Raw genomic sequence first — 15,124 nt, forward strand, 5'->3', positions numbered from 1 at the left:
TGATTTTCAATTCCACTCCAAGAGCAGGCGTGAATGCGTTTCTAGCAGGTCTTCTCTATCACACTAGAAATAAAGGAGAAAAGTGATTTATCTCCTGGAGCATAAGAAATAAATAAAATTAATTTCTAACAATGCTAAAACAAAACGCTTTTGGACGTAATAAATAGTACAAAAAAATTAAAGCTTTTTTTGAGCATTTGTTTTATTAAAATGTGAAAAAAGATTTTACTACAACAATACGCAATAATAATAACAAGAACAGCTATACGCAACGAAAGATTTTCTCTAGGTTATCATATCATAGTTTGCGATAAATTATAATTTTTCATTATTAAATAATAATAAATTTGATTTCATTAGTAAAACACAACTTTGCAAACCCTTAATTAATTATTTCACATCGTTGAAGAAAATTTTGAGCTCCCAATATTCATTATCATTGCATTGAGGGATAAATTTTTATTTGCTTTCGTAAAATTCAAAATCAATTTTTTAAAGATATACCGTTTTTGCAGATCGCTCAACGCCAGCGGCGCCACTTACTAATCAGTGCATGATGCAATCGCGCCCTTTTTTGTGAAAACGGAGGTGAAGGGGGCGGGGTCAGTAATTGTTTACAAAGAGCAAAGAGACACGTGTGATGTTGTAATTCAAGTGTCAGTTAAGAAATGGGACTTAAATGAGTGTTTTTTTCGAAAAAAATCCAGTGAAATCAATCCGAAGCAGCCACAAGTGGCGGCCGTCCTCAATTCATCATCGTTCCAGCCGTGGCACCAGGTATATTTCTCAATTTTAACCCGATTTCGCTCCTCTCCAATTTGGGCTCAAAATTTAGTAACTATAAATGATCGCCAGAGGAGTCTTTGTTAAAATTTGTCCCTGCAGTGTGTATATTTTAAAATGAATGTTCTTCAAACTATATTTTTTAAATTTAAATATTTTCAATTGTTCATCAACCTGATAAAAAAAGGAAAATTATAAAAGGTTTTGCTACAGCCGCTTTCGTTAAATTTTACGTCAAATTGCTTACCAATTCCTCCTCCTTGACGAATGAAAATCCAACACTCGAGCATTAAAAATCACTCATGTTTTAGTATTGGCATTGCGTGTTTTTCTGTTTACCAGTGAGCGAGTTTCGCGGAAAAATCACCTGCAGAACGGGCCGAAACGACGACTTTCAACAGCCAGCTCCTGATCATCTAACGTGAGCAACGAACAGGCAGAAGGTAGGCAACACACACAAACATTTAACTTTTTATTACATCTTGTAGTTTCAAGTTTCAATAATTGAAATTTGAAATTCATCTTATCCTCGATGGGTTATTTGATTTGTTTATCACGGTTTATCATGTAAAAAAGTTTCTAAGGAATCACAAATTACTATAATAATTCAATGAGGAAACGCCGAATTTTAATTCAAACGTCATTAAATCAAAATTTTGCCCAACAGCCGAAAACAATCGGGTTGTGGTCAATGCATGGAATGTACGTACAAGCGAATTATATCTTTTATCAGAATTTGGCCTTTTGATTCAGATACGAGCCTGTAACTATTCGGTTTGGTTTTTATTTTAATTAAATAATTTTATCTGCAAAAATAAATTCAATATTTAGATATTTTAAAAGAAAATTGCAAAATTCTATAATTAAAATACTAATTATAATTATTTTCCCACAAACTACATAGAATTATTGAAGAAAAAAAAAGGAGGGCTCTCCTATGTTGTGGTGTGTGCGGCGGTAAATAGTGAGCACGCGTGCACATGAAACCGCATGCGTCGGCAGATTTCTAGTTCCAAGGTTTGCGTTTTTTTTTTATTCCCAAGAGACTAAATTTTTCTAACGTGGAACAGGTTAGCATGTGTCTGTAGAGAGTTTCTAACGCTTTTAATTGTCACTGCAGAGTGCATTGTCGATTACAAATGCAGCCAAGTGCACTTCTAGATGCATGATGCACTGTGAGCTTTGTCCTCAAAGAAATTTTTATTTTCTGATCAATTTTCCCTGCCAACCGACGATCGTAACTTTCCTGCCTTGTGTGGCGTGCCTGTATTTCCTGTTGGCACGCCTGCGGGTTTCTTGCTTCTTGGCGAGTTTGTGTTTTTTTATTCCCCGAGAGACAAAATTTTCCAAGATTGTAACAGGACTTCATGCACTCTCAGATGGTATCTAATGCACTTGTGCAACGACTGTTTATGTCCAGAGCAGCCAGAGTGTTAATTATTCCTTGAGAAACCGTTTGTCGCTATATTTTTAGAAAACAAAAAGTTTGGGACTTAAATTTTAACTATTCCAACTGAAAATGTATATACGAGTCCGAAATACAAATTTGGCAACAAAATTAACATATAAATTTTGATTTTATTTAATAAGTTTAAGATGAAAAAGCAAAAAAATTTCCTATCCGTATTTGCAACGGAAATTTAATATTCACTCTCCATTAAAAATGTATAGTGAGCTCGAGATTCGGCTGAGCGTGTTTTGTGAAGGCGCCTTTCGGAGGAGAGAAGCAGCGAGTCTGAATATAAAATTCATTACGCATGCGCCAGCCAACTGGTTTGATTCCCAGATTTGCGTTTTTTTATTCCAAAGAGACAAAATTTCTCACATTTGTAGCAGGAGCACATGCGTCTCTAGCGGGAGGCCAGGTGCAACCTTGGAGAAGAATCGACCTGTGTGCGGCCGGCGACGGCCACTGGGAAAGTTTTCCGCCGCTTGTTATGACAGACGTTCGTCTCGCAAGAAGTAAACAGTCTTGTAGCTTGCATTGCTTTCAAAAAAATTAAAAAGTCAGTTTTATTTTTCCATTAGAGACAAATCAGAAGAAATCAAAATTATATTAAAACCTTTAAAAAAATTAAATCATAAGACTTTTTTTTTGAAAATTTATAATTAAAGTTTATTGAAGTAAAAAGCATGATGAATGTTTTGGTAAACAAGTTGTCAAAAAATACTGTTTATTCGCTGCCATCATCGGCAGGTATCGCGTTTCACTTGCATTATGAGCGATCGCAACAAGAATCGAGGCGACACATGCACACAAAGCCGAGTCCCCAGAGTCACTTTAGATTCATCAATCACGACCGTTATTACGTTTGATAAAGTCGGGAAGAGCGCCGCGTGTGCCTGAATTAAATTGGGGAGCATCGAAGCTCGCATGGATTTCCCACCCTCTCTCAATAAAGTACACTAGACGCAGCATGACTTCTCTGCAAACAGCTCTAATGCGATCATTACTGCTTCAGACTGACAATGCCTGGCGCACTCGACGTGCGGCACTTTGTTTAATTTAGAGCTTTGCTTCTGTCAAAATCGCGAGCGCGCGCGTGAAAAATATGGGACTGCGCTGCTCCGACCAAATTATTCTCGAGGTTGCGGTCTCTGCGAGTTGTTTGCGTTCCGGATCATCTCTATAAATAAGAAGAGGGCCCAACAAATAAAATTGCAAAAAGTCAAATGCACAAAAAGTTTCTTGGCCTTCGGACGGCGCATGTATTTTTTGTTGCGACCCCTTTCGCGGTTGGAGAATTAATCACAGTTTTGAGTGGAGCTCGAAGGCCGCTGAGAGGAGCTGATTGACGGCTCCTTAGGATTTTTGGATTATTAATTATTATTGGCTCGTCAAACAATGTTTTGGAATTGCAAACGTTTTAAATTAGCTGCACCTTGTTAAAAGCAGAGGTGCGATGGACTATAACAAAAGCAGCCTGTTAATTTACAGAAATAAATTGCTTTTCATCACCAGCTTTTTCGTTTGAACGCTGCACGCTCCATCCGACAAATTAGCGCGGAGGTTCTTTTCAAAATTGCTAATTAATCATGCGTTGGCGCTTTGCAGAAGGTTTTAATTGAATTTTTGGTGTTATAATTGTTTGTTTTCACAATTTGTATTAATTTTACTTTACAGATTGAAAAAGGTTGCTCTTGATAAATTTTGCAAAAATACTGGTGGAGCTAAAAATATAAAGCAACAAAAATCGTGTTTGAACGGATTGGTAAACAAGTTAATATGGAAATGTGATAATTTTAATAAATTAATTCAATCGTGCATAGCGGCACTTTTTTCCAGAGGCAGATGAAAAATTACCCAAATAAATACATACAATCTGGTCGTTAACCGCCTAAATAAAGGCATAAAAATTGACGGTTCGTTCCTTCTCTGTTGAATAAATTTATCAGAAATCTTCTTCCTCTGCCCAATTTGGCGCTCCTTTCCAGTAAAAGCGTCCCACAGCGCGCACATTCAAATTATGAAATGTGTCGTCATTATTCATGCGCCGATAAAAAAAGAGAAGCTTCTGTATTGGGCGTTAGCCTTTTCCGAGTCAACTCTGGTTATTCACACAAGCGCGGCCATTTAACGGCCTGTGCGCCCAAATCGGTGCTGCAGAGGGATTAGTCATGTAAGAAGTGGCGCGTGGGAGTCCGCCGAGATTTTCCTCGATGATAGAGCAAACGCACTCACATTAATAACAAAAGCAGAAATAATAACATAATAACGAGGCGAAGAATAAAAAGACTAGAAAGAAACTAACATCATCACCATAAAATTCACAATCTGCGCTAAAAAGAAAATTGCTTTCATAAAAAAATATCAATAATTCAATAATTACTTTGCATTATAATTTTTTGAATATTTTTCCAAGCTGGAGCTTTGTTGTGAATAAATGATAAAAAAAGTATCAAATGTCTTTTCCTTTCTAAAGGTACAAAAGTGGTTGTTAAGATCGATCATCCCTTCTGTTTCTCTCCACGTGACAGCAGAAGCAACATGCTGTTTCCGCTCGCCATTTTCAAATTAAATAATTTTCAGATGACTGGTCAGATTTTCGGCGGACGCAAACAGCCGGTCGCGTTTTAGGCGGCACCTGCCCGCCTGTTGCTCGATCCCTGCGTTTCAAATAAAGGGTCTGAAATCGGACTCTTTTCGGCCCGCACAAGCTCTGCGTATAACAACCAACTGCTGCTGCTCTTTTCAGTACACAATTTTTATTCTAGCGAGCTCACGTACGTGATTGTGAAAGATGCTGCGGATTGAATATCCAGGCAGCAGCAGTCTCCTCATAAAATGAGACCTTGGTTATGCTTTTGTTACTTGAGGACTTGAAGAGAGTTCAAGATCTCAAGTTCAAATTGAAAATATTTTCCTCTCCCGTTGGTTTAGAAATTCAAAACTTGTATTTTCTCCAGAAAATGGATATTATATGGAATTCTTGCTCAACGAATGATGAATTCAACGCAGTTAGGTATTGAATTGAGAAATTTGTATTGAATTATGTAGGAGGAAGCAAATAAAGAAAGGGTGACAATAGATTTTATCCAAGAGAGGCTGGCCCGTCTCCGCACTACCTGCAGCATTGTCGAGTGAAAAAAACATGTTTTCAAAATCGCAAGTGTGTCAAAGAATAAGGATGCCGTTGCTATTCACCTCTTTGAAAGCGCGATGATGAATCAAATTTTGCGTCTCTTAAAAGGAGAAATATACAGAAAAGGGAGCCAAAAATACAAATTTAGCTTGTGACCCCTTGTGACCCATACAGTTCTTTTCATTCCAAGTGGAATTGTAATAAAAGAATATTTTTGCCACCTTGTTCAACCACCGAAAATATATTTAAGCGTTGCTTGAGGTGCTCACATTATTTAACAAACCGTAAAAGCCGTAAACCTTCTTACAATTTTTCCTCCAGTTATTCATTTTATATTTTTATTTAAAAAAATTTTAAATTAATTAATTAATTTTAGAGAATAAACTGATATATTTTTCAAAAATATATTGTACATTTTCATTTTTTTGCTTTTATGAAATTATGAAGGTTTTCATTTTAATTCTCGTGCGGTAAGATTTTATTTTTGAAAACTTGTCAATTAAAAGGATTTTCTTTTAAAGAACAGATTATGAAAACTGACAACCTATATTGGAATTACTAATAAATTAATATTGAATTATGTAAAACGTGTTATTTTCTTAAGACCATTTTGGGCGTTGACTATATCAATAAAAAGAAACTATATTCATATTAATGGCTTATCAAAAATGTTTTCAATTCGCAGCTTGAATGATCTTCAAGATCAATTAATCCAACCGCAAGGCCACATCTCGCAAAATCAATCAAACGTTTACAAAAAGCAGCCGCGGCGTCGCGCCGGCATCAGAATTTTAATTACCAAACCGCGACGGCCAAGGTGCGACTATAATCAAGCTGCCAAACGTGCGGAAAAAGTTGAAATTTATTGAGCATCTCGGCGAATAAAACCTCGCCTTAGCGTCCATTTCAGTAAAAGACTTATCGTAAAAAACCCATCAGCAGGCTGTTTGCCAATTAAACGGGAGCTCTTCGAAATTAAACGGCGTAATTGTTTCTGTATCGGAGCTGGGCTTTGTGCACGTTCATATTAATTAGTTTGCTGGAAACAGAAGGGGCCCGTTTCGTGATGCGAGTGATTTAATCAAGCGCGCGGGGATGGGGGTGGCGAAGGGGTTAAATTGTTTGATGAACACGCATGTCTTGCCAGTGTATTGGGTAGACACAAGATTATATAATTACATCGCCGGCGTCTCTGCATAGCAGCTCGGAAATTCGACTGAATTATTGTTACGTTGGGGCAAACAATAAGCGACGTGTTTGCGGAGGCAAGAGTACGTTTGCAAATTAAGTGCTCGCATGTGTGTGTAATTATTTTGGCAAACACTGCAGCTGAATCCAAGCCACACAGAAAAGCAGCCGTGAATTTGGCTCTTTGTCGTTGCGAACGCAGACGGGAGCGTAATTATATGGGATTAAATTTGTTTGTGCTCCGTGGTTTGAAAACTTGGCTTTTGGGGGTGGGTGTGGCTGTGACAGCTTGTCTTTTTATTCAGATTTGTCACAGCTTTTGACAAGAAAAGAGGAGAGAGAGAGGAAGGGGCAGCATTTCAATTGCAAATGAGAGGAAATCGCGGGAAGAAAAATTAATTAAAAACTCCATTGTTGATGGAACAATTTTTTGCAAATGTCTTAAAAAAGAGTTGCTAATAATATTTATCAATTCACGGCCCATAAAGAGATAAATTGATCAGTATTTCAAAGTAAAAATACACAATGTAATTTTATTATGAGATCAAAAGAAAAATTGCAGAAATTCAATGTAATTTTTTTTTTAGAAATAACAAAATTTAATCAAGAAATAATAATTAATTACAATAGTTATTGAAAGAATTTTCATACAACCTTTTTGCCCAGTTTTCTAAAATTAATTCATGCTTTCTGTACTTATTTTTGCACAAAGTCATATATGGAATCTGAAAAATACGGTGAATTTGAATTTTTTTAATTCTTCTTATACACACGCAACAGCCTCCCCATTACTTAAAAATTTTCATATTATTTTGGAAAGGTGTGTTTTACAGCTTTTGTTGAGTGTAAGCAAATAGGTTGTTTGCTCTCTGGCAATCATAAAGAGCCGCATTGGAGTACTGCTGGTCGCGATCACTCTTTGCACAGAGTTAGAATCACAACTCTGTGACTCTTTGCCTCTGGAGCAGCATCTGCTCGGCCGTAATCAGGGCCATACGTCACCTGCTGCCATTATCCGGGGGCAGCTGAAATGGTTCAAATAATCTGCGCGCAGTGATAGACGCACGCCTTTGACTGCAGCACACCCCGGTCTGGAAAACACGCACGCGGGGAGCAACAGTAGTGCTCTGTCTATTCACAAATATATCGAATTCTGCAATCGGCACAATGGACCAGCAGCGGGCTTTGTGCGTGTTATATTGCCAGCTCAACCTTTGGCATCATTTTCATGGAAATAAACAGCCCACCACTTTTTGGGGGAGAATCGCCACATTTTTGGGGTGCGAGACACAGTTTCGAGAGCAAAAGTGACACATAATGGAATTATACTGTCGCTGCTGTGATGATGGAATGATTTTATTTCGAATAATAGCGACTCTGATTGGATCGAATTGCTGCTGGAATTTTTATTTTATTGTGAGAGGCAAATATTTTCACTCTGCTGACAAGGGGCGCAGTTGACAAGTTGGAATGTAGATTAAGCCCGCAGAATTCGCGCAAAGGGGCATGAAAAAAATTGCACCGCTCCCTCTCTGCATTGTGAAAAAGTTCCGTATATCCAAATTGAAATTGTTTGACGTGCGCTCGGCAATAAAATAATAAAAAAATCCCCAAACCTGTGAGTGACAGTTTTCGAAACGAGACCAGAATGTCGCCGCCATTCCTGATATGTTAAAAAACCCAATAGAAGCCCTTTTTGACAATTAATTTCCTTCTTGCCATTAAATTTTATCTTGTAAAAACAGTCGATTCCCATTTGTCAGGAGCAGGATGGGGCGTTGATAGACGATTGGGACTTCTTTTTATCAACTAAAAAGTTTGCCGTGACGAAAACACAAATAATTTTCACCCTTTCAACGCAGCAGACGAGCTTCTGTTGTGAAAAGATAATCTAGCAAAGTAGTGAGCTGGCAGCTGAATTTTTCTAATGGCATGAGCGGTTAATTTGATTATTCCTCTCGCGATACCGATCTTCGTCTGCTCTCTCAGGGGGTTGGTGCTAATTGATTCCAGACGAAATTAAATTCCGCCTTATCTAGGAGCCAATTATCATCCCGAGCCCATTTCCAACCCTCGTCTTTCTTATACTAGATAAAAATAAGGATGAGCAACCCTCTTCTTTTCCAATCACTTTTGCTCACTTCGAAAACTGCCTGCAGATAAAATTCATATTAAGGCACGAGCTCATTTTTTTTCCGCCGTTTGTCAGCCAGCAGCAGGCACTGCACGCTCTTCTCCATAACTTTTCTTCTTTCTCTTTTAAGTTTGGGGTGGGTGCGGGAAGCAGGTGTGTTTGCCCACCAAAGTGCATCATCTTTTAATGCCCAGGTATTGTGTGTATTTAAACTGTTGTTGTTTCTTATCCCGCGCTTTGCAGCTGTCGTCCTTTATCTATCCTGGCCCGACTCACAAAAGAAATATTGAGTGCGCGCAGCATCTTCCCTCTCTTGCAGCCACGGTAAATAGCGATTTTTACAGACTACCAACCGTCTTTATGAAAAGAACATGATTTTAACAAGGTTTGCAGCCGGAACGTTTTGTAATTGGTTTTTTTTCAATATGCAGTCTGGACAAATGTACAGAAATACATACTTTTTTTAAGCTAATTATAATTAGTTACAAATAACGAAACTTTTAATTAAATGATTAAAAATTAATATTAAATTTACTTCTTAAATACCCGAATTATTCCTTTAAATTAATTTAGTCTAAAAATTATTAATTAGATTTGCAATAAGAGTTTTAGAAACCAGTCTGTATAAAAGTAAAGAAATTTAATATTTTGTAGCAAAATATTAAATTTATTATTATTATAGCACATGCCAAAAAGAAGCAAAAACAAATTGCATTGTTTAATTTTATTTAGTGTCGCATTTTGAACTAACACATATAAAATTTATATCGAAACAGAAAATTATTATAAGTTTTATCAGAAAGATATGTATGTATACCAAAGATTGTTAAATCTTTTATTTATAATTTTCATACATTTTAAGACGGAAATCCAATCATTCGTTTCAGTAACGTTTTTGGTGCATCTCCACATAAATCAGCCGTCCGGTTTTCTTAATAGCAGACATTGATCACCCCTGCCCCTTATCCAACATAATTTTCCGCAGCAAAATGCTGAAAAATCCACGCCATGTGCATTATTCGCCGCATCCTCGCCGTGAAATTAGCCACGGGGGTAGCGATAGATTTATTTTTTGTGTGAAATGGCCAAAATTGGAGAAGAAACCGAATTTAGTTCCACTTGAGTGGAAAATATCGAGGCACCCCGCGCGCTTTTCAGCATCATAAAGGGCCAGGTGATCATTTATCACTGCCGCGCTAAAGAGCGTGATAATAAAGCACACCCAAAAAGCGCGGCCAGCTGCTGGAAAAAATTCGGCGCTCTTAAAAGAAAATCCCTGCGTGGCCGGCAAATGGACTTGTCACAGATCTCCTTGAATTTCCTTTGTGCGGTCCAGCAGCAGCCCTGCGAGAAGAGGGACATCATTATTCGCCATTCAGGCTTGTGATTAACTCAAAACCTGGCAGAGTACAATTGGAGCAACAGGAGCGAAACGTGATGCATTTTCTGTGAAATACTGGAAAAGCTGCAGCCTGTCGATCAACAGGGATTAAGTTTCATTGTTGAATATCTTTCCGATGTGAGCGGGGGTGGGTATTTTGAATCATCATTTTATAATAAATTTGATTTAGGTTTTGGGATTTACAAATATAATGCAGAGTTTTATATTGATATGATGGTTAAATACTTTTTAATTCTGAATTTCCTTTTCATTCTTCGATGCATGTTGGCAAGAAAGAAAGAAACTATTTCTTTTTCTTGTTGCAATGATAGAAAAAGGAAATTTAAATTTGTATTAAATGATATCTTCCAACAAGCACATTGATTTTAAAATAAAAATTAAAAAATTATTCCATAAGTTAATAAATATCAACTGTAGATATTCACATGCGAGCTTATGTAAATAGCAGGTAATACTAACTTAGCATGTGAATATCTCCGAATACATTTTAATCTTTTTACATTTTAATGTTCATTTAAAAAAATAGCATTGTTTAAAAATTATATATCTACAAGAAATATTTTTTTAAGTATTTCAACACCCCGCCTAATCCGCTCGCTCATCAAAGTTCCATAAATCAAACGACACCTTTTCTCTCAACATCGTGTTCCTCCTCAAGCAGATAGGGAAAGAGAGAAAAAGCAGCTTATTTCCCAATAGTCGCAGAGGAATTATTAATAATTTCTGAAGCGCGACGACATTATTTAATCCTTCCTTTCCAAAACCGACGCACACACCTATAAAGCTCTCTCCCTCTATACGTCATGAATTAGGTGCTCACAACATACACATCCAATCTAGAAACACACGCGTCCCATCTCGTTCGGTCTCATGTGATTGCACAAAACTCATAACTCGCCGGGCCCGGATTATCTTCGAACCACGCGCGCGCCAAACTATTAAGGGTACACACACAACCCCCTTCTTCGACTAAGCCCTGCTTTTGTGTACGAGAACCACCGCCGACGCATTTTGACTGACACGGGACGGATCCCGCCATAATACTTTTTCATTGCTGATTGATGTACTCAGCCACGCGTAATGAGGGAAATTCGTACAGATTACTCGGCTGCGGGTCTCTCGGCGGTGGACAAACGCAATTTAATATAACGTGCAGAGAAAAAAAACGCGCTTTGACAGTCGGACAGATGCATCGTCACCCTAAGCTCGCTGCAGCACCGGCGAGTAATGAAATTTTTCCCGTAATTCCACTTCCTTATTTCCGTGCTGCAATTCTCGCGCAGCTGCCCGTGCGTGCGAGACGGAGTGAGAAGAAGTGTAATTGATTGCGATTGATTGGGTTTCGAGCTGTGAAAATAAGGTTGGGGTGGATTTTTTCAAACCTGCAAACTTGTATGGGGAGGGTGGTCCGGCGCCAGCCAACTGGAAACAGATATCGCACTGATTCACCAAGTTCCGGCAAAACACAAGGCCAATTTTGAAGAAATTTGATTTTCCTTCTAAATAATTTGAAATTAAAAAATTAAGTTTCATATCTACTAATATCCTCTTATATAGAACAAATAGAACAATTTTATTGATAACACACATAAAAACAATCTTCCTTTATTGGTTCGTTTATTTAGAATCCCATGCGAGAATAAGAGAGCAAAAAAAGAAAAGAACTTTCAACAAAATTTAAATTTTCTATGTTGTGCAGGTTGCATAATCATATTTTCATGCTAAGGAAATGTTTTGGTATTCGTTTTAGCAGATTTCTTTGACAAAGGATTACAAATATTTGCACATATTTTAATTTTTAATCAAATGAAACATTCGCAATTTTACGTCGTCGAGTTGCTTTGATGTGACAATTCGATTTATTTGATAATATTTCATATTTTGGACATACTGATGTGTATAGGTTGACAGAAATATCAATTTCCAAATCTATACGTCAAAATTTATTTGATTTTAATATTAATCATGGGTATTGTTTGACATTTCTCTCAACTGGCAAATGACGCGTGGTTTTCGATTAATCGCGTCACCGCATTTATACAAAATTCAAAATTCCATACTCGGCGACAGCTGCTGCATTTGGAGCCAATGGAGCACAAAAAAGGGCCAAACGCGAGATTGACAGCATCTCCTCAGAGAGCTGCTGTGTGGCGACGCACCCAAACAGCTCGTGATGGATTTGCAATTTGATGACTCCCCATTTCGGTCGGCTGCCGCGGCGTGTGTTCCATTTAAACATTATATATGAAATTCCCCTGTCTGCGCCAAATACGGCGCTGATGTTTTGTTTATGAGCCTTTTCTGCGACCGGCTAATTGCATTTTTGATATGCTGCCCGGCGACATAAATGAATTTCTAATGTTTCCGCCGACCCTTTTTCGCGACTAATGGAAGTCGCGGCTTTAAAAATAATTCATCATCTTTCTGTCTGTCCACTGAGGTTTCATAAAATAAATGCTGTTTGAAATCAGATCTCTCTGACCGTTGACGTTGTTGATGTTTATTTTCCTGAAAGTGTCAGAAATTCCTACCGGCGCACTTTTTCCAAGGAATATAATTTTTTTTGTGGTTGCGTGACTTTGGAGAATTTCCGCTCGAGCAGCATAAATGTTGGTGTCAACCTAGCAGGTCCAACTCGGAGAATTCTCGCCTCACAATTAAAGTGTCGCCACACCACGAAGCAACAATGTCCAAATGCAAACAACCGCACTTCGCGTCATTTATTTGGAGTCACGAAAAATAATAACATATATATAGGGACACTTAAAAAAGCGGGAATAAAAAAAAAATAAGGAACAGCCTTTTGGAGTGGCTTCGTGGTCATCATCATTAAGCATGCCGTGTTGATCTTTTCCTCCTGAAACTCAAAAGTCGTCTTGACTCCTTTTGCCTTAATCTGCCCTATTCAGCAGCGCGTATATAAAATATTCCGTAGATTTCATTTGAGAATAAAAAGCATCTCTGCGGACAAGAGCGGCATGCTTTGTGCGGCGCAGAGAAGCAGATTTAAATTTTTTTATCCTTTCAACGCCCAGGCGACAAAATCCATTTTCGTCTATTAATTTCCAACAGGGATTATATCGTTTGGCGTGTAATTCTCGCAGCATCAGGGCTTACTCTGAGAAGCATAAAACGCAAATTTAATTTACCTTGAGCCGTTAAAAGTAATTTTCGCAAGGATACTAATCCCTTGAAAGTCGGCATCAAATTTTATTATACACCAAACTTTTTACGACACAAATTCAATATAAAAAACCTGCCGTGTATTGTTTGTGACGAAAAGGTACATGAGATTTCCACTTTTTAAATATATATTTGTTTCAAAATTTAAAATGCATGTCTGAGGGCGAGCAGCACAGCTCCAATCAGACTGGTCACAGAAACCGCCACTGAATGGGGAGCACCGTTGCAAAGGCTGGTCGAGCAAATGGAGCAATGATCCACAACTCCACCCTGGCCATTTATGGTTGTCCTGATCGCCGCGCAAGGGTCACCGGAAAGATTTGGTGCGCAACTTCTAGCAGTGGTCACCAAATCAGACTCACCCAAAGCTGAAAATTGGGAACAATCAATATTTTTTTTTGTGAAATTAAGAATAAATTACTTAAAAATGATTTAAATAAATTTCTCATCTTCAATTTGTTACTAGATGCGCTTAATTTTTAGATTAAAAAATAATTGTGAAAAATTATTAACAATATTAATATGAAAACTTCAATGAAGCATAAAACTTCTTTTGATTAATGTGAATTTTTTCTTTTTAAGATAATTTTCCTCTCTATTATGTAAATTGATAATTTTATTTGAATGTATGTATGATGTACCTGGGCAGTAATTGCCTTCTGATACAATCAATAAAGACACTTTGCAACTAAAACTCACAAGTGAACCAAACCAGGGTATATGTCCAGCGATATTTTTGATAGCGAGTCATTGATAACTTATCTTAACTGATATTAAGGTTCGCAGTGTTTGCACTGCCATTAAGTTACTAATAATTTTTGGAAATAAAAAGGAAAAATATAATATTACTACTCAGAGGTGAACTCAAAACAGGATAAAATTGAATCCAGTGCCAAATGATTTTTTAGCAAAATAATTTATTGAAAAGATTTTCTAGTTTCTTATGGAGATAAAAAACGTTTAAAAATTTAAAATTTACTTACGGAGAGACACAATTGACTTAACGCAAACTGCGTTGGTTCCGTTCGGAAGATTGCACGTGGGCATGTTGGAGTCTGGCTTGAAAGGGTCTCCACAATTGGCGTTGTCGCCGGCAGACGCACACACATAGCACTCTAGGGCAACTCCTGCAGAAAAAAATTAAATAACTACAGCACACAAACTTCTGACAAGCCGCCTACCTTGGTGGAGAGCCAGGGCGAAAACGCACAGAGCAATAAGGTACTGCATTTTTATCCGTAAAGTGCAGGAATGAGAGAGTAAGTTGCTTCCTAACGCAAAGTTGTCACTCAAAGAACTGAGGCTCGAGGGCTGATTGGGCCTTTATATTTGTCAAAGAATGATTGTGACGCATATGACCAACAAAGATTATATGCCAGGGGAAGAGCGCAGAACGGGAAATCACTCACGGTGTCCGCATGAGACACACCTTGAGAGCGGTCTTATCAGTTTGCGTCGTAGAGTGATGTAAAAATCGCTGCATTTATACGATCATTTTCCTTATGTGGCCATTGCAGTAAAATTTAGGGAGTCAAAACAGACTTTTATGAGTTTCAAGAGTCACACATTTTATTTGTCCAATAAAGAGGGAACATAATACTTTTAACAAAGACAATATTATGCGAAAGAAATATTCTCTGAAATCAATTAAAAGACTATTATTTAATTAATAATTTAATAAATGTGAACGGTAAAATTCAGAAATTAATTAAGAATAATTGAATTCCAAAGCTGAAACCAATAAGTGCGCTAATTAAAATTACCATCCAATGCAGCAGCTCTAATAGGGTCAGAATGGTTCAGAATTAATAAAAATAGTAACATATAATAAACGTTTGATTTACATAGTTT

General features: G+C 37.5%; 1 protein-coding gene and 1 long non-coding RNA gene across 2 annotated transcripts in view; one reads left to right on the forward strand and one right to left on the reverse strand.

Moving 5' to 3' along the window:
* Positions 1-620: 620 nt before the first annotated feature.
* Positions 621-15,124, forward strand: part of LOC132197829 (uncharacterized) — a 35,169-nt gene continuing 20,665 nt past the window's right edge. Inside the window, exons 1-2 of the long non-coding RNA XR_009441906.1 lie at positions 621-777; positions 1,126-1,226. This is a non-coding gene — a long non-coding RNA (uncharacterized LOC132197829). The remainder of the gene's footprint in view (positions 778-1,125; positions 1,227-15,124) is intronic.
* On the reverse strand, positions 13,230-14,615 carry LOC132197339 (uncharacterized). The gene is made up of 3 exons (XM_059620575.1): positions 14,455-14,615; positions 14,257-14,400; positions 13,230-13,641 (listed from the first exon to the last, which is right to left on the reverse strand). Exons 1-3 carry the CDS (start codon positions 14,501-14,503, stop codon positions 13,418-13,420), a joined length of 417 nt encoding a protein of 138 aa, XP_059476558.1. The 5' UTR covers positions 14,504-14,615; the 3' UTR covers positions 13,230-13,417.

This window comes from Neocloeon triangulifer, unplaced genomic scaffold (genome assembly GCF_031216515.1).
Source record: "Neocloeon triangulifer isolate White Clay Creek 2 clone unplaced genomic scaffold, ASM3121651v1 ptg000012l, whole genome shotgun sequence".
In the NCBI taxonomy this organism is placed as follows: Eukaryota; Metazoa; Arthropoda; class Insecta; order Ephemeroptera; family Baetidae; genus Neocloeon; species Neocloeon triangulifer.